Source organism: Tamandua tetradactyla, chromosome 1, assembly GCF_023851605.1.
Source record: "Tamandua tetradactyla isolate mTamTet1 chromosome 1, mTamTet1.pri, whole genome shotgun sequence".
NCBI lineage: Eukaryota > Metazoa > Chordata > Mammalia > Pilosa > Myrmecophagidae > Tamandua > Tamandua tetradactyla.
Genome location: NC_135327.1, coordinates 21,824,802 through 21,847,685, shown reverse-complemented (window position 1 = coordinate 21,847,685; position 22,884 = coordinate 21,824,802). Strand labels below are relative to the sequence as shown.

General features: G+C 40.0%; 1 protein-coding gene across 1 annotated transcript; it reads right to left on the bottom strand.

Moving 5' to 3' along the window:
* Positions 1-14,101: 14,101 nt before the first annotated feature.
* Positions 14,102-22,086, bottom strand: DEFB116 (defensin beta 116). The gene is given in 3 exon segments (XM_077160056.1): positions 14,102-14,199; positions 14,202-14,342; positions 22,020-22,086. Coding segments are annotated over 3 exon segments (306 nt in total).
* Positions 22,087-22,884: the final 798 nt, after the last annotated feature.

The window sequence follows — 22,884 nt, the reverse complement described above, 5'->3', positions numbered from 1 at the left end:
ATTGCATGGAGCAACGGCCCCTTCATTTTCATTGCAGGATAGTATGCTTATTCTCTTGTCAATGTGCTTTAGAGCTAAGATGAATTATATTGACATTAACACCTTTATACATGTATTTTGGTGCATATACTTACTCATTTCTGTTATGTATGTGCCTAAAAGTGAATTTGCTAAAGGGTACACGGGTGGTTCAGTGGTAGAATGCTTGCTTTTCATATGGGAGATCTGGGTTCGATTCCCAGACGGTGCACTCCCCCCCCCCAAAAAAGTGAATTTACTGAAGCATATGGAATGCATATATTCAGTTTTGCATTTATACACCTACAGTAGTATATGAAATTTAGTTTCTCCACATCCTCACCAACACAAGGGATCATCATGTGTTCTATACCATTCTGGTATATATATCTTGAATAATATCTTACTGAGGCTTTAATTGTCTTTTCCTTGATGGTTAGTGAGTATTGACACCCTGTCATGGGTTTACTGGCCATTTGGGGTACCCAGTATTGTGAAGGGATGGCTCATATTTTTTTCTTCTCTATGGTAAAATATAATCTTTCTTTACTCTGCACCATCTACATCTACTGAGTTACCCCCACATTTTATTTGCTTTCTTGACTAGTTCCTTTTTCCAAAGTCTGTGACTTCTACCCAACTTCGGTACTCCAACCATGAGTCATCATGGATTAAAGACAGACACAGGAAGCTGGAATGTGTTTTTATGGTGAAGGACATTGAAAGGAAGATTTCCAGAAGAGGGGAGGGGAGGGAATCTCAGACAATCAGGGTTGCTCTGTCATAGGGTATACATATGATCAGTCTTTGTTCTTCGATATTGGCAAAATTATTCTGGTATTTGGTTTCAGGCAGCACTTTTTGCCATCTATACAGTAGAGATATTCAGTTTCTAATTTTCTGCATTTCTTTCTGCACATCCTTCTGTCGCCTTGACATTCAACTTCTACTGGCTCTAATTGCCAATTTTTTGGGTAACGTGTTCAAGCTTCCTGGGAAAGATATGGCCATGATGAGTCTCTATGCAACCAAGATAACAGAGGACATAGAACGTTAAGGGGACAGAGTGGGAATGAAAAATCATCTAGATTCAAAAAAGGACTCTGTCATTTACTGATCTTTGTCTTTGGGCAAGTTATTTCAGTTTTCTTTCTCCCTGTTGCTCTCTTCTGTAAAATGGCAATCATAATAAAGGGGAATACCTCTTAAATTTGTGGTCATCATTAAATGAGTTAATGTATGTGAAGTGCTTTGAATAATATCTGGCACTTAGTAAGAGGGAACTAAATGTCAGGCTTTGCTGTTGTTTTTCTGAGCTGTTATTATTAGATAAGGGTCTTTTCCTGAGACTCCAGCTCCGCAAGGCTGCCTCTGTAAACACACTTTGGGCATGTTGCCATGTGCCGGTATAGAAATAGGCTTCCAATACTCAACACTTCAGAGGTAGAGTCTACTACAAGGTGAGACGCATGATTCTCAATGCTCGTGTGTATTCGTGCCTTCATGCAACCCTCTGTGTACTGGTCCCATAGAAACAAGTACTGTACCTCCATGGACCTCATATTTGCATGGGCACAAGTACATAGGCACAGCTCAAATTATTCACAGGTCCACGATCACACAAAACTGAACATACACCCATGTGCTCACAATACATACCCATCAGAGTGCATTCATCACCATGTATTAATGTACACATCAACCAACCAGTTACTCAGTCATATACATCTGTACACAAGCCCTTTGCCTGAACATACTTTGGGGTTTCAGTTTCTGACATATAGTAGCATTCTGTAAACATTAATCATTAATAATATTTGGAGACTTTCAAAAAAAGAAGAGATCTTTGAAATAAAATAATAATAGCTACTATTATACATTCCACTCCAGTGTGCCAATAATTTTTTATGTTCCCTTGGTGAAATGGTGAGAACTTACAACAACCTGTCATTATCTCCATTCTTCAGATGAGAAAACTGAGGCATAAAGGGAGACCATGTTCCCATAAAAGTCCCTAAATTTGTGAGGGAGAGAGTCAGGATTCAATGTCTGATCCACATGATTCAAAATGCATGTTCTATCCTGTCTGTGCATTCAGCCTCCCTATGCGGTAGAATTTTCTAGGAGAAGTTGGCTTCTCTTTGAACAATGTGCAAGGCATAGGGAGCTCCCACTGCTTTCCTTATAAAATCCACACTCCCTAGCCTGGACTTCAGCATTTTCTACCATCATCTACCCATGCCCTCATTCCACACACATTTATGAACAGCCAAGCCATGTCCTCATTGCTATGCACACACAAGTCTCTGCCCTCACTAATAAAAATAAGTCCAAAGAAACTATAAAGCGCACCCCTCTTGATTGTGGTTGTTTTTCTAAGGAGTTTCCCTCCTTGCTTCCTTAACAAAGAATGTAAATTTGTTTCATCATGGATGAGCTGGGGAGACAAAAAAATGAAAGGAAGAAAAGTGAACAGGACTTAGATGTATGCGTATGCATTAACTGCCACAGAAACCCAAAGGAGGCATTTGAATTGCTGCTACATCATCCAGCCTACTGGTCAACCAGAGGAAGGGGGCCAAAACAGCACCAAGTCATTCACACCCCGTGGTACCATGATCAGTACCATTTTCACCCTTGCCGAGGGATCTGTTCTCTTTCCTGGTACCATCCTGCTTGCAGGAGAAGGAGAAAATCTGCAGGAGGATATCCCCAAAGTGACACCCACACTCTTCAGCTAACACCTGACCTGGAGAACTTTCCCACTCCCAAACACCTGGATGAAAGTTAAGGTGCCCAAGACCTACCTTCTGCAGTCACCAGAGAGGTAGATAAGATGAGAGACACCAAGAAAGAGCATCAGACAGGCTATATTTTCCTCACTCTCACCCCATATAGAATGGGCCAAGGCATCCCCAGAAGGATCCTGCTTACAGTGGCTCCTAAAAAATAAACCCTAAAAATTTTGTCAATGGCCTTTGCGATTTTTGACTCCATATTTCCCTGAGTCACTGTGCATTGCATCTCCAACAACAAAAAAAAACCCGTAACCTTTGAAGTCTGCCTCTTCTGACTGGATGTGAAAGGAGACCTGCTTCCAAATCCCAGTGTGGTCTTTGACAATTCCCTTATGCTTTCATTCTCTGGACCCAGTATTTCTACCTTGAAAATAAGGTTAGGAGATTTGCATCAGATTATAGACTATCCAGTATTGGGCAAAAAGGGAAGTTACAGAGGCACAACTATACTGGAATAACCTGGAGAAATTTTTAAAATTCTCACACCAAAGCTTCATCTCCATAAATTCAGTGGACCTGGCTAGGTGTCAGGGCAAGGATGTTTGCAATAGTTCCTCCAAAATTATAATGAGCTCCTGCTTGCCTTGAGTTCTACAAGTCGTCCTATTCCTGACCTTCTAACACTCACCTTTAAATAGTTCCCAGCCACTTTCTTCACTTTGCAATCCATGTTATAAGATAAAATCAACATATTATAAAATGAATATCAAAGGCCACAGTAATCAGGAAGCTGCTATGTACCCTTCCTAAAAGCCCCATCAAGAACAAATATGTTGCTATATCAGAGATATCAATACCTAATACATTTATCTTCTACCAACTGGACACCCAAAAAGATATCTTCCCCTAACATCAAAGTAGGCCACTTATGGCCTACTAGGTTTATTAGCCCTAAATCTTTTATATATTAATTCATTCAATAAACATTTGTTAAGGAAGTAAATGAGCGTAACATCCAGCTTAACACCAAAGATACAGAGCTTTATAAGACAATCTTGGCTTCAAATCGATAAATAATATGCAAGCTTGAGATGGTGAAAGAAGAAAATGGCTTTGATATTCTTATTATAAGAGATTGTCCATGATAGTTCCTGTCCATGAATTCTTCTAGATGTAGTGCTAAATAATCATCAAAGAAACAGAACTTTTATAATCCTTGAAGCTTAAAGTTTGTCTTCATTTTATTTTTAAGCCCACTTGAGTGACCATCATTATTCCAACATTTTACTGAGTGTGGAAACAAATGTGGCAAGTAAGAGGGGATAGGAAAATGGAGATTAAGAGGAAACGGGAAGAGTTAAGAGGAAGGGATGATGGATCATGAGGAATAGAAGAAGGGAAAAGAGGAAAGACTGGACATGGTAACGCTGAACTTACTTCCAAGAGAGAAAACAACCTTAGTTGTCCATAGGGCTGATTAAGCATCATCCTATGTTTTTGTTATGTTTTATTCTGTTGTGTTGTTTTTTTACCGAAATACCAAGGTTTGAAGAGATGCATCTGGAAACACTGTTAGCTTCTTAATTTCTTTTATCTGCACTGTCTTCTCCTACATGTAGGGTTATTTATGTTCAGTGAGAGTCACACCCAAGTAAGTTTTTGAAGAATGAGAAAGGACACTGGATCTATTTTATCCTGAGCTGATTGACTACCAATTCCAACAATAACAGCCTTGCTGTGATGGACTTGGCTGTCTCATTCAAACCTCATCAGCCCCTGCTCCAGGCTACTCTAAATTCTGTACATATCACTTTCCCTTGAACCAAACACTTGATAAGTCCTAACTTCAAATTCCAGTCCTACCTTCATCCTATGCTCACCAAAACTGCAATCCCAAGACAAATGTGCTATCAAGCCACCCTATACCAACACTCAACTTCAACCCAACAAGCAACCCAACTACCAACTCCTAGCTCCACCCGACTTCACTACGAGAGCCATTAAACCATAAATATCATTTCCAGTCTAGTACAGTCTATACCAAACCATTAGCCTAGTCTAATTACATAACTACAACCCCTCACCCTCAACTCATCAGTTTTTATTTTCCTACCATCACCCAACCCAAAGATCGTATCTGCTCTGTACCACAATTAACTCCTTAACCACTAATGTAGCCCCTTGATACAACCTATAAATTCCCAATTTGGATTCCATTCCTCACCCCCAAGCCATGTCTTCAGCTTTCATTCCAGTAACAGTACTACTTTAAAATACTCTCTGACCAATCCTTTCCACCATTCCATCAGGAGCTCCAGTCTCTTACATCTATCTTGGCAATACAAAACCCAGTAAGAGATTCTGGCATGATATGAATCTGGCTGTAACATCAATAAGCTGCTTGACACCAGATCCCCATGATCCTAACACCATATGCAGGACCCCAAATCCTTTGAAAGAGATCTGAGTTACCTGAAGATTTATGAATCAGGATCAGAAGGATGACGATGGTTATTAAACAGAACTTCATGACTGACAGTTTCCCAGAGGATGAGGGCTGTGTTTTAGGAGAAGGAATAGAGGTCATTGCCACAGGGCAGTGCCCTGCCTTTATTATTTTCAGAAGGAAGCCAAGTTTGCGGGCAGTGAGATAAAAGGGCTGGAACATACCTGAGGTCACCCACGCAGAATAACATGTATTACATATCTCAGCTGGGCACCCATGTGAGTGTGGGAGATTTGCCAGCACCCATACCAAGGTGAGCCTTCCTTCCTAGTAAGAGACAAAAGCAAGTTAAACCCAGTTGATATTTTGTGTGAAACAGATTGAAAAAAATGAGTAAACTTATCAATTAAGCAATGATAAATCAACTAATTATAAGAAATAGTGAAACAAAAAGAATTGCCTACACCCTCTCATCAGAAGTAAATCCCATTAGTCAGTAGCATTTACTGCATATCCAGTGCCGTACTGACCATCATGGAAAAAAGGAAGAACAAAATGATGGTGAAGAGAAACTGATGGAGAAGGAATGGGAAAGGGGAGGAAAGATGGAGGGTGGAAAAAGAAAAGGTACTGGTCTGAACATGGGTCAGTCTGTTCTAAATGCTACAGAACAGACACAGTTCAGACCTCAGCCCTGTTGAGTTATGCAGCATCACCACTGTACAAACAAGGACAAGGAAGCTCAGTGAGATAATTCCCTTTTCTATGATCACCCAGCTAGTGAGGCATAGAGCCTAAATAAGAAATACAATGTTCTATTTACGCATTTCAGGGATATTCATTCTTTTCATACCTATAGGAATAGACTGTTTGGGGGTTGTGGATGTAAATAAATGAATTCCAGTCTGAGGATTTTGGACTCATCCCATAGGCAATAAAACTAGTTGAAACTTTCTGGGAGGACCATAGTGGATTTTATGGTTAAAAAGATCACTGTAGTACCCACCCCACCACACACACCCCCAAAAACACCTCTTCAAAAAAAAAATCACTATAGAGAATGTGTGCAAAATTCAACGGTGGTGTGGTAGTTGAATCTTGTACCCCAACAAACACATTTTTTATCTTAATCCTTGTCCCTATGAGCGTGAACTCATAAATGGAGCTTTTAAATATATTATTTTTAAGCTAGAAGGAAAAATCTGAAATGATGGCATGGTAGCCCATGGCAAACTCTGGGGTCTGTCCTGTAACTGCTTGTTGAAGAGTGCTTTGAAAACTATTGCTTTTTTTTCTTTCTTAGCTTTGTATATACGTTTTATTATACAATTTTTAAAAGTTTTTTAAAAAGATATTATTTTTAGTTGAGTTGGGCGAACTGAACTGGGGTGGGCATCAATTTGAATTGTTGGAAAACTTACAGGAAGAACCCGAAAGTTATGGAGAGATACAAAGGGGAAGACATCACCATGTGATAGGAGGAGATATACAAGCCAAGGAATGCCAAGGATTTCCAGCAGCCAGTACTAGAAGGCTACAGAGTTCACAGAGCAAACAAACCTTGCCAATATCTAGCCTCAAAACTGAGAACCAATAAATTCCCATTGTTTGAACCAATCCATTGCATGGCTATTTTGTGGTTGCAGTTCAGACTAGTTAAGCCAGGTGGGGAGGAGATGGGCTATGTCATTACAAAGACCTTAACTTTGACCAAGAGACTATTGACATGAACAAGAAATCCTCTGCTATGATGTAGAGTATATTCACTTCACTGAATGAAGCTGAATGTAAGAAATGAGGGAGGAGGGCTGGGGACACATATGAAACCAGAAGGAAAGATAGACGATAAAGACTGAGATGGTACAATTTAGGAATACCTAGGGTGTTCAATGTAATGACTACATGGACAAATTTTAAAATGTTTTTGCATGAGGAAGAACCAAAGAATGTCAGTATTGCAGGGTGTTGAAAATATATTGTCATTCATATTTTAAAACTTCAACTTCTGTGTGAGATTAAAGCAAGAAATGTTTATTTGGTGCAAGATTTATATTTTGACTAGTGTAACTTATATGGACAGTTTAATTGAACACTATAAGTACACGGAACCTGGAATAGGGCATGAGATTTTGTTGGTTTGTCCAGGTTAGTGTGCTGCCCCGATAAATCCCAGAGTAATTTGAACAGTGAATAAATAAGTATTTGCAAAGTCCCCTTGGGGGAATGGGAGAAAGGGGGAAAAATTCAACTTCTCCATTTAGAAAATTCCTGATATTCTCACAAGCAATGGGGACAACCAAATCAGTAAACTGAGCCCTCAATCTTGGGGTTTGCCCCTATGAAACTAATTCTGGCAAAGGATAGGCTAAGCCTACTAAAATTAGGCCTAAGAGTCACCCCCAGAGAGCCTCTTTTGTTGCTCAGACGTGACCTGTCCTTTCTAAGCTGACATGGCAAGCAGAGTTACTGCCATCCCCCCTCTATGTGGGACATGACTCTTAGGGTTGTAAACCTCCCTGGCAACATGGGACAGAAATCATGGGATGAGCTGGGACTTGGCATCAAGGGATTGAGAAAACCTTCTTGACCAAAAGGGGAAAGAGAGAAATGAGACAAAATAAACTGTCAGTGGCTGTGAGATTTCAAACAGAGTAGATAGATTATCCAGGAAGTCATTCTTATGCATTATATAGATATCCCCTTTTTAGTTTATGGTGTGTTAGAATGGCTAGAGGGAAGTACCTAAAACTGCAGAGCTGTGTTCCAGTAGCCATGTTTCTTGAAGATGATTGTATAATGATATGGCTTGTGCAACATGACTGTGTGATTGTGAAAACCTTGTGTCTGATGCACCTTTTATCTATGGTATGGACAGGTGAGTAAAAAATAGGGATAAGAAATAAATAAATAATAGGGATAACAAAGGTTGAAATAAATTGAGTAGATTGAAATACTAGTGGTTAATGAAAAAGGGGTAAGGGATATAGCATGTATGAGTTTTTTCTTTTTTCTCTTTTATTTCTTTTGCTGGAGAGATGCAAATGTTCAAAAAAATGGTCATGGTGATGACTACAGAACTATGTGATGATATTGGGAGCCATTGATTGTAATCATGTCAAGAATGTTTGTATGTGTGTTTGTTTACATTAAAAATATATTTTAAAACAGGAAAAAATTACTACTGCTTACAAATATGATTGTATCGAAAGCAACAACAAAATCAACTACAGACTGACACAAAAAATTTGACAAGATTCAAACATGAATCCATGTTGTCGCTGGAAGTGGAAAATGTTACAGCCCTTATTAAGGACCATTTGGTAGTGACTGTCAAAATTACAAATATATTTCCCCTTTAATTCAGCATTCCCACTTCTGAGAATTTGCTCTGGGAATTTATAATGGCGTGTTATAAAAGGATAGGTTACTCTTGGCCACATCATTTGCAAGAGCAAAGATTAGAAATAACCCAAGTGTCCATCAACTAGAGTCTCCTAAAACCATTTATGAAACACTCTGGGAGAGCAGGTTGTACTTGTTGCTAAAATGTTGGAACACCTCCTACTGGTTGATGAATTGCTGCTGCCCTGAGCCCCTGAGTGACATCTCTCTTCTGCCTATCCTATCCTTTCCCCAGGATTTCCTAGCTCCATGCTATACAACTAAAAGGTTAAAGGCCAGCACGGAAAAGAGACTCCAAGAATCTATCCCATCCCCTAAGCTGGAATTTATTCTGATTGTTCGATCAACCCACCGAAAGTATCACCTCTAGAGTATTGCCATTCACTTCACCTTGGGCCTCCAAAGAGCCCATGCTTTGTGGATGACTACCACGTTTGGCTTCAGTAAGTATCATGGTCAGATTCATGTACCAACTTGGACAGTTGGTTGTGCCCAGTTGTCTTGTCAGGCAAACGCTGGCTTGTCTGTTGCTATGAGACATTTCATGGAAGTAAATCATGACCACATTGGTGGCAACCACAGCTGATTGCATTTGCAAGCAGCTAAGGGAAGTGTCTTCTGCAACGAGTGATGCTTAATCTAATTACCAGGAGGCTTTTATGGAGGAGTCAGAAGAGGCAATCACACTTCCTGCTTCAGCCAGCCAGCCTCTCTTGAGAGTTTGTTGAGGACCTTCATTGGAGCTGCCAGCCTGTGGCCTGCCCTACAGATCTTGGACTCTTCTATTCCCACAGTTGCCCAGTCAGCCTCTCCTGAGAGTTCTTTGGGCACCTTCATTGGAGCTGCCAGTTTGTGACCTGTCCTACAGACCTTGGACTCCATGTAACCTCATGGTTACATGAAACACTTTTTACATTTTATATTTACAGATATCTCCTGCTGATTCTGTTTCTCTAGAGAACCCTAGGTAATACAGTAAGCCTGCCAAGGCACCTAAATTTTAACCCTTGTCCCAACCCTTATGTGTCCCCTAAAAACTCCCCACATTGTCACTCATAACAGCAACCACACAAGACTTTGGCTCTGAACAGCTCTATGAGAACCCAGGAAAGCAGATGGATGAGGAATAATTGAGGGCCACCACAGACACACACTGGATTCTGTAGGCATCATTGAGGCACAAATATGTTCACTGAGCCTGGATTAAATAAAAAATATCTAGCATGCAACTCTACTGGAAAGTTCTTAAGTTCTCACTCTCTTAAAAAATTAAATTAAATTTAAAACAACCTGATAATATTGCACATGTGCAGCTCTTCATCTGAAACATTCATTCATTTATTGAATGAATTACTTAATGGGGCACTGTATCAGTTGGATCTTCCAAGAAGTAGATACTAGGGTGGAGTAAGGAATTCAAGAAGTTTATTAGGAAGTTATGCCGTAAAAGATAAAAAGAGGAAGACTCAGGGATTGCACAAGGAAAGCCTTCAGACCCTAATGCAGATATAAGTCTTGTGAAAGGAAAGCAGAGAGGAAGCAAAATTGGACAGGGAGACCCTCAGACCCACCATACACATCTGCCAAAGTCTCAGTCAACCGAACTGAGAGCTCTAGAGGAAAGATAGCTTATTCATTGGGTCCACCTTGGAAAGAAATTTCCTGCCCATTCAGTCATTGGCTTGGGGCTGCCCATGAAGCATGTAGTCTCAGCTCAAAAGTTGTAACTCCTAAACCCACTTATAATGGTAGACTGTCAAGTAACTGTAGTACTTTCTTCCAGCTCTTTCTTGAAGGGAAATTCAAGTGGCATAGCTCCTTGTTGGCCACAATAACTTACTGTATGTCTGGAACAACTTTTGGGCCTGGGAATGTAAAAGGGAACAAAACAGAAAATGTCTTTTTTTCTCATGGACTTCATATTGCAATGGAAGAAAACAAGCCATTCATCTCAAGTAGTAATGGTTGCTATGGTGGGAAGATGGTACCATTTTATTTGGGGTGGTCATAAAAAGCTTCTCTGATTAAAGGGCATTTGACCAGAGATCTGAATGAAGTAAGTAACTTGCTCTGCAAATATCTGCAGCAAGATAACTCAGAATAGACCAAAGAGCAGTAGAAAAGGACACAAGGTAGGAGTAAGCCTGGCAAATTTGAGAAACAGCAAGACGAGCACAGCTAGAGAAGAGTGAGAGAAAGAAAGAATGCTGGAAGAGATGGCGTGTAGCAACTTGTAGGCCATGGAAAGAATTTTGGATTTCTACAGTAGTGAGGTGGGAAGACATTGACTGGTTGTGAGCAGAGGCATGTTATCTATCTTGTTTTAGAAAACTCTCTGTGACTGCTGAAACAGAGTCTTGAAAAACATGTATAAACCTACAACTTCTCTAATAATAAGAAGAAGAAGAAGAAGAAGAAGTCTGGCCTTTGCCCTCAGTGTCTGGGTGGTGATCTCTAAACCAATGGAATGTCACACCTGATAGGAGTGTGTCTTTGTTAGCATGGATGCCTTGATTCACACTGGGTAGTCTAACAATGTGATTTAGGTAGGGCTGGCCTTACCAGAAAGACCTACAATGTGATTTAAGGTAGGGGTTCTGGGTCACACTGTATCAGTTGCCCTCCAAAGGAGCTCAAGACTGAGGTCAGACACACGGACAATCAACCATACCTAAGCAATGGACCCTGGATAAAAACTCTGGATATCAGGACTTGTGTGGACACACTACAGAGTGTTGACCTAAACTAAAAAACAATAGACCTGATTTTTCTGAAGTCTAAGTGGTAAGTGATAACAAAGAGGCAGAGAATACAAACAGGGTCAGTTTAGAATCCTACGTGAAATACAAAGTATTTCTGAGCTCAGTGTGGAGCCATGCTCTGGTAAGCAGGAGGGAGATATGAAGAGAGTGTGAAAGACACGCCATGTGTGCACTCAGCCCACAGCCTGTACTCCACCTCCACTTTTCGTAGGATTTCCAAACTATGCAAAATTGTTGTGCAAGAATGAGCAGGCTTAGAATTTTAAAACAAGCATTTGCCATTTATTGCGTCTATGTCATCGGAAGGAAAAGAAGAGTGCACAGCAGTCAGTGGCTGGAAACCACTTCAGCCCAGATATTTAACACATCAAAATTATAGACTTTCTGTTATGGCTTAATATACCCAAGACCTCTACAAGATTTTGTGTTGATAAGCAGTGGAGAAAGTGAAACTCAAGAAGGAAAAAATGAGAGAAACTGATCCCACTCTGGAGAGGAAAATGTAGACTTGGTCATAAAATAGCAAACATCAAAGACACTATTTGAGAGCAATACAAATAGCAAAAGAAAGACAAATATACATTTTAAATCAAAAGGAATTGCATTACTTGCTGAGAAAAATGAACGGAATATAACATTGACGATCCATGATAGAGTCAAAATGTATCTTCAAGGAATAAATCACTAGGGGTTTCTTAATTAGTGGAGATTTTTTACTTTAAGAATAGTGAATCCTCTACTTTTGATTGGGCAGGTGTTCTTAAATGAGATCAATTTGAAAGTTGAAACAAATAACACATCTTAATGGTTTGTTCATGGTGACATGAAATGAATTGGGGACATCAAGAATGACTACCAAGTTTCTGAGTTGAGCAACGGGATAAATTGTAGATACCAGTTACTGAGGAAGGTGAGACGAAGGAAAGACTAGATGAAGAGATTTGGAGTTCAGTTTTGCACATTTTGAATTGGAGATTACTGAGAAATCCAAAAGAACGTAACAAATCATGAAATTCAATATGTGAATCTGGACTTCAAGAGATGAAGTCAGGGTTGAATATATAATTACAGAATTTGCCTGAGATCACATAGCTGCTTAATGAAGGAAATAGAGGGTAAGTCCTTCTGACTCCATTTTTGTTTCTTTCTCTAAGATATGTGTTGTGGAAATCAGGGAAATGGGAATCTGTGTTTTTAATCTGGAATTACATAACCACTTTCCCTCTCCAAATACTCTAAAGTGGAAGGGCTAGAAATATTATATTTCAACTACTAAGCTGAGCAATATGCCAGCACTTTCTTTCAAATATTAAAATTTGTTTCTTGGGTGGGCAATAGTGGCTTAGTGGCAGAATTCTCACCTGCCATCCCGGAGACCCTGGTTCGTTTCCCAGTGCCTGCTCATGTAAAAAAATAAAATAAAAATTTTAAAATTTTAAAAATCTGTTTCTTTATCATGCTACTTATGCCAGAAAATTTCTATGTACCTCCTGGAAAACCTAGCGGCTGTCAATCCACTATCCCCATGTCTGACAAACATGTCTGAGTATTTGTGAATCTCTAAGATAAAAAAAATCATTTAAATTTCCCACCAGGTTCCTAAGACTCATGAAATTAAAATCCAACCATATAAATTGATCATTTAGTGCATTGCCTTTGATACATTGTCTGAGTCATTTCTCTAATAAAGAACAGTCCAGGTAAAGTATCTATGGCAGAATAGACTCCAAAAATGACTAAGAAAGAACAGTCGGCAACCAGAAGTCGAGGCAAGCAAAGGTTTCAAAGAGGCACTGAGAAATGCTGGGAAGCACTACTAAAAGCAAAGTATAAAATGGGCCATTTAGTAAAATGATAAGCACAAAAACAGATTTACTTTAGTTGAGGTAAGATTGGCAATCTGTAACCTGGAGAGACTCCGTAAAACCCTTCTAGTTCTAGAAGTCTGGATCCAAAGAGGAGAATAGATTCAACGTTAGTTGTGGCAGCAGGTATGCAAAACACGATGAAAATTCCATAGCATTTCAAATACTAGCTGTGACAAAGTTTGGAGTAGGTGATCAATACTCCCAGAGTCTCAGGAATGAAAGGACCATAAAAGTATAGTGTCCAGCTTTTGTGCAATATCGCTAACACCATAACCCCCATCACCTCTGTCCCACATCCTATAAACGGCCTCCAACCTCAAAGCTGTACGTTCTACTTTCCAACAACTTGACTGCTTAGAAAGTTTTGTGCTAATTTGTTTCACATTTCCCTACACTAAATTCCACCCACCCATCCGTGTGATTCGGGTCCTTCCTGAGAACTTACTCCTCTCCAAACAGACCAGGGTAATCCTCTGGATAGCAACGGCATCTGTTGTCCCTGTCCCAATCCTTCCATTTTAATTCAGAGGACTCAGCGACCTCCCTTTCATGTTCATTGGATCATTCAGCTCAATCCAGTTGTCAACTTCTCTTTAAAGTCTCCATGATTAATCCCAGCCCCCTTTATTTTGTTGCTTGCCACAACAGAGCAGGAAGTCAATCTCTTCCCTTCCTTGGCACCCTCTACATCTACTGAGCTTCCCCAGTATTCCATTTGCTTTTTATATTCCATGGCACGCCCCGTCCCCCACCCTAACCTTCCCCTGTAAAATAAAGACACACACATGAGAAGTAATGCATTTTTATGGAGAGAGGATTCCAAGGTGGGGAAGAAATTATTCCAGGAGGAAGCAAGATTGGTGATCTTCAAATTGCAGAGTAGCTTAAAGTACTTCTGTCTGAAAAATTGGAATTGGAGCTATAATCCTCCTTCGTATGTTTGGACTTGACTAAATTCAAAGAAATTTCAGGCAACACTTCTGATCATCTCTGCAGACAAAGTATTGAATTTCATATTTTTCACAGATATTTCTACATGTGCCTTTGTAAAGTTGGCATGGATCCCAGTACTCATGGTGCTTGAAATAGTTTAATCTGAACAGGCCACCTGGGAAAGACAAAGCTGTGGTTAGTTTCTATGCAGCAGTAGGAGTCGGGAAGCATGATTTAAAGAGAATAAGCCCTAGTAAAACTATTAAGAGCACAGGATCTGCAGTCATACACCTGGATTCAGGTCTTGGTTCTGTCATTTACTAGCGCTCCATTCTTAAGCAAGTTCTCTGACCCTCCATTGCCTCATCTTCACAACGGGCAAAATAACAAAGTAGCTTCTTAGGTTTTTGTAATGATTAAATGAGCATATATGGTATGTTCAGAACAATGTCTGGCACATAACAAGAAGTAATTGAATATCAGGTGTCGTTATTGGTATGAAAGTCTTTTCTTGAGGGTCCAGAGCTGCCACTGTGAGTACATATTGGGCATATTCCTAAGTGTCTACAGAGATGCAAGCTCCTCAAACACAGCTCACCAAAAACAGCCAGAATCGACTCTAAGACAGGACCCACTCATATTCGAGCCCATGTGTGTGCATGATTTTGTGCTTTGAAACGTGGGAGCACACATGTACCATACATGTGCCTCTGCATAGTGACCCCACAAAAACAGATATTATGCATGTATGTGTTACACACTGGCACACACATGGGCATATATGCGCAACTCATTTTTTCCACAGGTCTACATTCACATACAAATAGAATGTATTCACATGTGCTCATTGTACAAACCGCTACCACACACTTCCCACATACCGCTAAAGCCCATCTGTTAATATCAATAGCTGTGTATCAGTCATCCAGGCGTGTGCACATGTATACAGCCTCTTTGCCTGAAAATCCCCAACGACAAAGTTCCTGATAGTCAATGTTCTGTAAATATTAGTCATTGATAGTATTTATTAATCATTGGATCTTCCAAAATATAGAGGAGCCATTAGAAAGAAAATAATACTAACAATTGCTATGCTGCTTTTTAGCATCTACTATGTGCCAGGCATTTTATAAACAATATTCTACTGAACTTTCATTAAAAATCTGCCATTTTCTCCATTCTTAAGATGAAGACACTGAGGGGTTCGAAGAGAAACTCTGTCTGTCCATGTTCCCATAACTTGTACTTGACCAACCCAGGATTCAATTTTGGGTCTACATGATACCAAGCTCATGCTCTTTCCTCTCTGTATCATATTGCTTCTCTATATTGTAAGAATTATAGGAAAGGGTGTCATCTTCCTGCATGATGTCTGCAGGCACAGGGCCTTATACAGCTTTCAACACATAGTTCAAAACCTGTGATGTGGTGGGTGCAAGAGTAGTTCAATGGTAGAATTCTTGCTTGCCACGCGGGAAACCTGGGTTCGATTCCCAGTCCATGCACTTCCCAAAAAACAAACAAACAAACAAAGTACACAAATAAATAAAAACCAAATAATCAAAAATTTAACAAATGGTGCTGCAATAATGGGATACTCACATGGAAAAATAATGAAATGTGACTCTGCCATACAGCATACAAAAAAAAAAAACCCTGCAGTCTGGCATTTAGAGACCTTTTCAGCTATTCAGCCATCCCCTCATTCTGCACCCATTTATCAGCACACACCCCATGCCAGCTCATGCATTCAGTGCTAAGGATTCAGAGGTCTCCAATGCCCACATTAATAAAAACGAGACAAAAGCAAACTTTGATGTTATTTCCTGCATGGAACAAAAGGAACACTTTGTTAATTTTTTTTTATCAGAGAAATAAAATGTTCCAAGCTTAGATGAGGTGGGAGGATGAGAGGGGAAGAAAAGAAGAAAAGCAAATGTCTCAGTGGCAGGCATCTCATAGCATTTGGGTGTATTATAAACCGCCACAGAAACCCAGAGGGGGCACTGAATTGCTGCTACATCAGCCAGCCAACTGATCAACAGAGCAAATCATCCATGCTCCGGGATGATGGTACCATGGTCCTCAAGGAAATTGCTGTCTCTTCTACTGGTGCTATCCTGCTTGCAGGGAGAAGGAAAAGCTCTTCAAGAGGTACCCCCAGAGCTTCACCATACTCTCCAGGCTAACACCTGACCTGGAGGACATGCCCACTCCTAAAAACTCTGATGGAAGTTAGGGCACCCAAGACCTCCTCTCTGCAGTTACCAGAGAGGTGGGTAAGAACAGAGATACCAAGAACGAAGATCAGGCAGGCTGCCTTTTCCTCACTCTTCCCACATAGAGAATGGGCCATGGCAGCCCCGAGAGAATGCTGCTTGTGGGGCTCCAAAAACCAAAAGGAAACACAGGTTTGTCAAGGACAATCACAGCTTCTCATCCCTGCATTTGCTCTGCCCCTGTTTTGCCCATCATCGCCACAACGTGTAACACCACAAATTGTTACCTTCAACGATTCTTCCGTTTTCAAATTAAAGGCAAAGGAGATCTGCTATTGAATCCCAGCATTGCCTCTGACCCCTTCAATGAAGTTATGTTTTAACTCACCGGACCTAGTCTCCCCATCTGAGAAATGGGAATGAGGTTGTTCTGCACCAGATCAGAAAATCTCAAATGTGTTTGTGAAAAGAGGATGTTAATAACTATTTCTCGTACTTTAAATAATAACCTGAGGGATTTTTAAGTAAATTCACACCAAGTCTCAATCTCTAGAGAATCTGATTCTGTAGGTCTAAGAAGAAAGGGAGCTTTCCAAGCATTCCCCAGAAAGTACTGGTGGGCTCCCACCTGACATGAGAGCTGCATTCCTGACCGACTTTCTCACATACGCCTGTAGACATTGCCCAGCTCATTTCCCCACACTGAATATGTTCGAAGAGAAAACTAAAAGATTGTTAATCATTGTGTGCAGAATATTTAAGTAACTTGAACTTGAATGTATGGAAAGAGACAGAGGTAACAGTAGCATGTTATTGTGAGAATAAACAGTGCTGGATGGTGTGTGAGTGTGGCGGAAAGGGGAAGACTAGAGTTACGTGTGTCACCAGAAGGACAGGTGGGGGTTAAAACACGGGGATGAATAACAGTGAATCTTGTTGTAGACAATGTCCATGATTAACTGCACAAATATACAAAAAGTTCTCTCATGAACTAGAACAACTGTGTGACACAATCACAGGGGATTAATAATAGAAGGGTGTATGGGGAAAACGTACCTATTGCAAGCTATGGACTATGATTAACAGTAATATTTTAAAACTCTTGCATCAACAGCAACAAATATACTACACTATGGGTCAATAATAGGGGGGTAAGGGGTATGGGTTTTCTTTTTATTTCTTCTCTGGAGTAATAAAAATATTCTAAAATTGATCATGAGGTTGTATGCTCAGCTATGTGCGGATACTGCAAGCCAATGATTGTATGTATTTGCATGGTGTGTGAATCTATCTCAATAAAACTACATTTTAAAAGATCATTAATAAAAAAATATATGTTCTTGATTCTCTCTAACATCTCCATTCAGAGCCAAAATGCATGCAATACATACTTCTCTGCAACCTGTGCACCCAAAGCGTAGTCACCTTAACCCCAACTACAAAGGTTCTTTCTGCCTTTATGCACTTATCTTCCATAAATTATATATGGATTCATTAATTCAGTAACTATTTACTAAAACCTACTCTGTGAAAGCAGTAGGCTTAACACCAGGGACAGAGAGATGCTTTTAAATGTTTTATTGATAAATCTTAACATACAAAAATACAAACATCATTAACATACAAACATTCCATACATGGTGCACAATCAGTGGCTTGCAATATCATCACATGGTTGTGTATTCATCAACATGATCGTTTTTTAGAACATTTTCATCACTCCAGAAAAAGAAAGAAAAAAGAAAGAGCGTATACAAACCATACCCCTTGCCCCTCCCTCTCATTGACCACTAATATTTCCATCTACCCAATATATTTTAACCTTTGTCCCCCCTATTATTTGCTTATTTTTTATCCATATTTTTTACTCATCTGTCCATACCCTGGATAAAAGGAGCACCAGACACAAGATTTTCACAATCTCACAGTCACACTGTAAAAGCGTTATCATTATACAATCATCTCCAAGAAGCAAAGCTACTGGGACACAGCTCAACAGCTTCAGATACTCCTCTCTAGCCACTCTAGTACACCATAAACTAAAAAGGGGACATCTATATAATGTATAAGAATAACCTCCGGGATAACCTTTCAACTCTGTTTGAAATCTCTCAGCCACTGACATTTTGTTTTTTCTCATTTCTCTCTTCTCCTTTTTAGTCAAGAAGTTTTTCTCAATCCCTTGATGCTGGGTCCCAGCTCATCCCAGTATTTCTGACCCATGTTGTCAGGGTGATTTACATACCTGGGAGTCATGTCCCACATTGGAGGGAGGGCTGTGAGTTCACTTGCCATGTCAGTTTAGAGAGAGAGGCCATATCAGAGCAACAAAAGAGGTTCTCTGAAGGTGACTCTCAAGCCTAATTTTAAGTAGACTTAGCCTATCTTTGGCAGGAATAATTTTCATAAGGGCAAACCCCAAGATCGAGGGCTCAGCCTATTGATTTGGTTGTCTCCACTGCTTGCGAGAATATCAGAAATTCTTTAAGTGGGGAAGTTGAATATTTCCTTCTTCCTACCCAGTCACCCAAGGGGACTTTGTAAATACTTCTTTATTCACTGCCCAAATCACTCTGGGCTATATCGGGACATCACACTAAACTGGACAAACCAACAAGATCTCACACCCTACTGAAGATTCCATGTAATTACGGTGTTCAACTAAACTGATCGTACAAGTTAAATTAGTTCATGCACTACCCAAAATAGAAATTTTGCACCAAATCTTTAGTCTCACACAGAAATTGTAAAATATGGATGATATCATCCTTTACCCTGTATTGTTGATTTACCTTAGTCCTATCCAGATCAGCTTCATTCATATCTCTAGTCAAAGTCTGATTCCTTTTCCAACTTTTTTTTTTAACAGTTCCTATATGGGATAATGCTTACCCCATAGCTTCAGAGCTCTAACTCTGTGTCTCAGGTGCCACATGAATACCCGAAGTTTCTGGGAATGACCAGGTTATATACAAAGAGCTCAGTATCTCAGAATTTAGAAATAATAGTTACAGCTTGTGAATATATGTGACTGCTATAGGAGCTTACAATCTAGGACCCTTTACAATAGGCCCCAACCTGATAACCCATTCTCCTTACTTCAGTTCACCATGTTTTTATATTATAGTTTGTCCATAGGAGTTAGGTATGATAATATTTATCTTTTTGTTTCTGACATTTAATTCAACATACAGTCCTTAAGCTTCATTCACCTAGTTGTATGCCTCACAAAGTCCATTGTATGTACACACCACACTTCCCTTTCCTTCCCTCAGTCATTGAACCCTTAGGTCACCTCCATCCATTGTGAATTGCAAACACTGCCTCCAAAGACACCAGTGTGCAAATGTCCATTTGTGTCCCCACACTCAGCTCCTCCAGGTATACACTGAGCAACAGGGTTGGATCATATGACAATCCCACCCATAGCCTCCAGTGGAACCACCACCCAGCCTTTCAAGCGCTACACCTCTCAGTTTCCCTACCGACAATGAATAGGTACATGTCTTCCTCCGTATTTTCCCTAGTACTTATTTCTCTCTGTTCATTTTTCAAGTTTTGTTCACACATCATCCATTCCAACCTAAGTGTATAGGTATGCCTTCGCCACCATAAATCTCTCTGGAGACATTTCCCTTTCTTCTACGAAGAATCCATATCCCTTCCCCATGCCCCCCGCCTGTTGACATTTAGTTTTGGCATAATGCCTTTGTTACGTTCACTGGAAGCATATCACAATATTACTGTTGACTATAAACCCCAGCTTGCATTGATTGTACTTTTTCCCATATACCATTTATTTCCAACACCCTGCAATTGACATTCATTTCTTCTCCCTCAAGCAAAAACGCTTTTTTATTTGTACATTTAATCACCGTCATTGTCCACTCTAGGCATTCCTAAATTATACCATCTCAGTCTCTATCCTCTCTCTTTCCTTCTGATTTCATACCTGCCCCCAGCCCTTCTCCCTCTATCATACTCACATTCAGCTTCATTCAGTACTTATATTGTTGTGCTACCATCAGGCAGCATTATGCTATCCATTTCTGAATTTTTACAGTCAGTCCTGTTGCACGATCTGTATTCTTTCTGCAACAATTGCCCAATCTCTACCCTATTTCTATCTCCTAATAACCTGTGTTCTTAACTTCAATTCTCCAAGTTTGCTCATTAATTTTGGGATTTAAAAGACAGAGCCTCAACTTTTAAACCGTTCAATTTCATATGTATATGGCTGAGGTGATGAAAAGACAAAATACTTTGTGAAAGAGGTTATCCAGAACAGTTCCTGACCATCAGTTATGCCAGGGGAAAGTATTAAATGATTAATAAGGAAGCAGCACTATGTACAACTTCCCGAAGCATAAAGTTCTGCCTTCTGTCTTTTTTTAACTCTTTTTTTTTTTTGCAAAACCACCTGCATGCTTTACTGAGCATGGGAACAAATCTCCCTTAAGTAGAGGTGATGAGAAAGGGTGAGAAATAGGAAAGTAGGGAAGGAGAAAGGAAAGGTAAAAGACAGAGAAAGGGGAGATGCTGACAAGGTGACTCTGAACTCACTCCCAAGAAAGGAAAAACAATCTTAATTCTCTATGGGGCTGAGTTGATACTGCTCCGTGTCTCTCTGTAAATGCCAAGGTTTGAGAGATGCACTTGAGGAATTCCATCTTTCTGTTTTCATTTATCCTTACTGCCTATAGTGACAGCTATTGCTCTTCAGTGCCCCTGAAAATCACACTCAAAGTTTTTTTATTGAAAATAATATTAAATATTTTTCATCAAGTATTCATGTTCATCCAATGTCCCCATTCTAATAACCACAGCCCTGCAATGATGGATTTAACTGTCTCACTCAAGCTTACCTAAGCCAACTCAAGTTCAAATAAATCCTATATGTGCCTTACTTGAATAAAACACCTTCTTGAACCAAACACCCAATTCCAACTCCCATCCCTTCGATTTCGGCCGAAGATAGACTTGACCATAATCATCTGAGGTTGAATTCTAAAAAACATGACACAAACATACTAGCCAAGCCATCCAACCCCAATTCACGGCAACAATCCAAGTGCAGCCCAATTACAAATCCAATTCGACCACAACCCCCAGTTCCACTCAATTCCACATCCAGTTCCATTCAACAAAAATACTCTCCCGACTACTCCAAAACATTCAGCCAGCCCAATACTACAAATAGAATGGCTTACACCCGGCTTATCACCACTCATTTCCCAACTATCAGTCTATTTCTAAGGTCCTACATGCTCCACCCCACAACTCACTCTCCAACCTCCAAACCAACCTTTGAATCCTCCTACAGCTCCCCAACTTGGACTCAATTTCTCACATCTAACTTATGAAAAAACTCCCATCCCAGTGATAGAACTATCTAAAATGTTTCATGTTCACACCTCCACTATAACCAACAACCTATCAAATTTGTCTTGGCAGAGAAGAACCAAGGGAGATCTTGACATGAGATGAACCCTGAAGGTATCATCCACAACCTGTTGAAAACAGAAAAAGCTTCAGATGTTGCCTAGTATTTGTGAGTAGAAGCACCCCAGAGGACACCAATGTGTCAATATCACATGCGGGACCCCAGAACCTTTGAGAGAAGCCTGAGTTACCTGGAGTCTTATGAACCAGAATCAGAAGGATGGTAATGGTCACTAAATAGGGCTTCATGACTGACATATCCCAAGAGAATGGACGATTGTGTTGCAGGGTTCAGAAGAGAGATCATTACATCAGGGCAGTACCCTGGCTTTATTGGCTTTGGAAATAGGCCAGGGCTGTGGACAGTGAACTGAAATGGATGGGACGTATCTGAAGTCAGCCATGCAAGAGAATGACAAGGATTACATATTTCAGCTGGGCACTCTGCATAAGTGTGAGAGATTTTCCAGGAGCACCTACCCTAAGGTGTGGTAAGGTGTGCCTTCATTCCCAGTATCAAAGGCAAAACAGAGCCAGTTGGTGTTTATTTTGTGACATAAATTTGAATTAATGAATCAATTATTTGATCAATCAAGCAATGGGGAAATAATATGTAATTATAAGAAATAATCACTTAAAAAATATCTGGCTTTACCCTCCTGCTGGTAGAATGTCCCTGTTAATCAGTAGCACCTACTATACAGCCAACGCTGTACTTGTTACTGTGGATTCACATAAAGATGGTGAAGAAAAATTGAAAGGGATGGAGAAATGGAGAAAGTTTGGAAATGAAAGAGGACAAAAATAAAGGCAACTAATGTTTTCCATAAATCCACCAGGTGTCAGTCTCTGTACTGCTTGCTATGGTACATACATGAACGCATACTATATCCCCTGTAAAATTAGGTAGCATACTCACCACTCTACAGAGGACCAAGAGGTTGAAAGTGACGTCTCTAGGTTGCATATTTAATGAGAATGAGAGCCTAGATTAGAACCCATATCTAAATTATTTACAATAATATGCAAGCAAAAGATTATCAGTCGGACTGATGG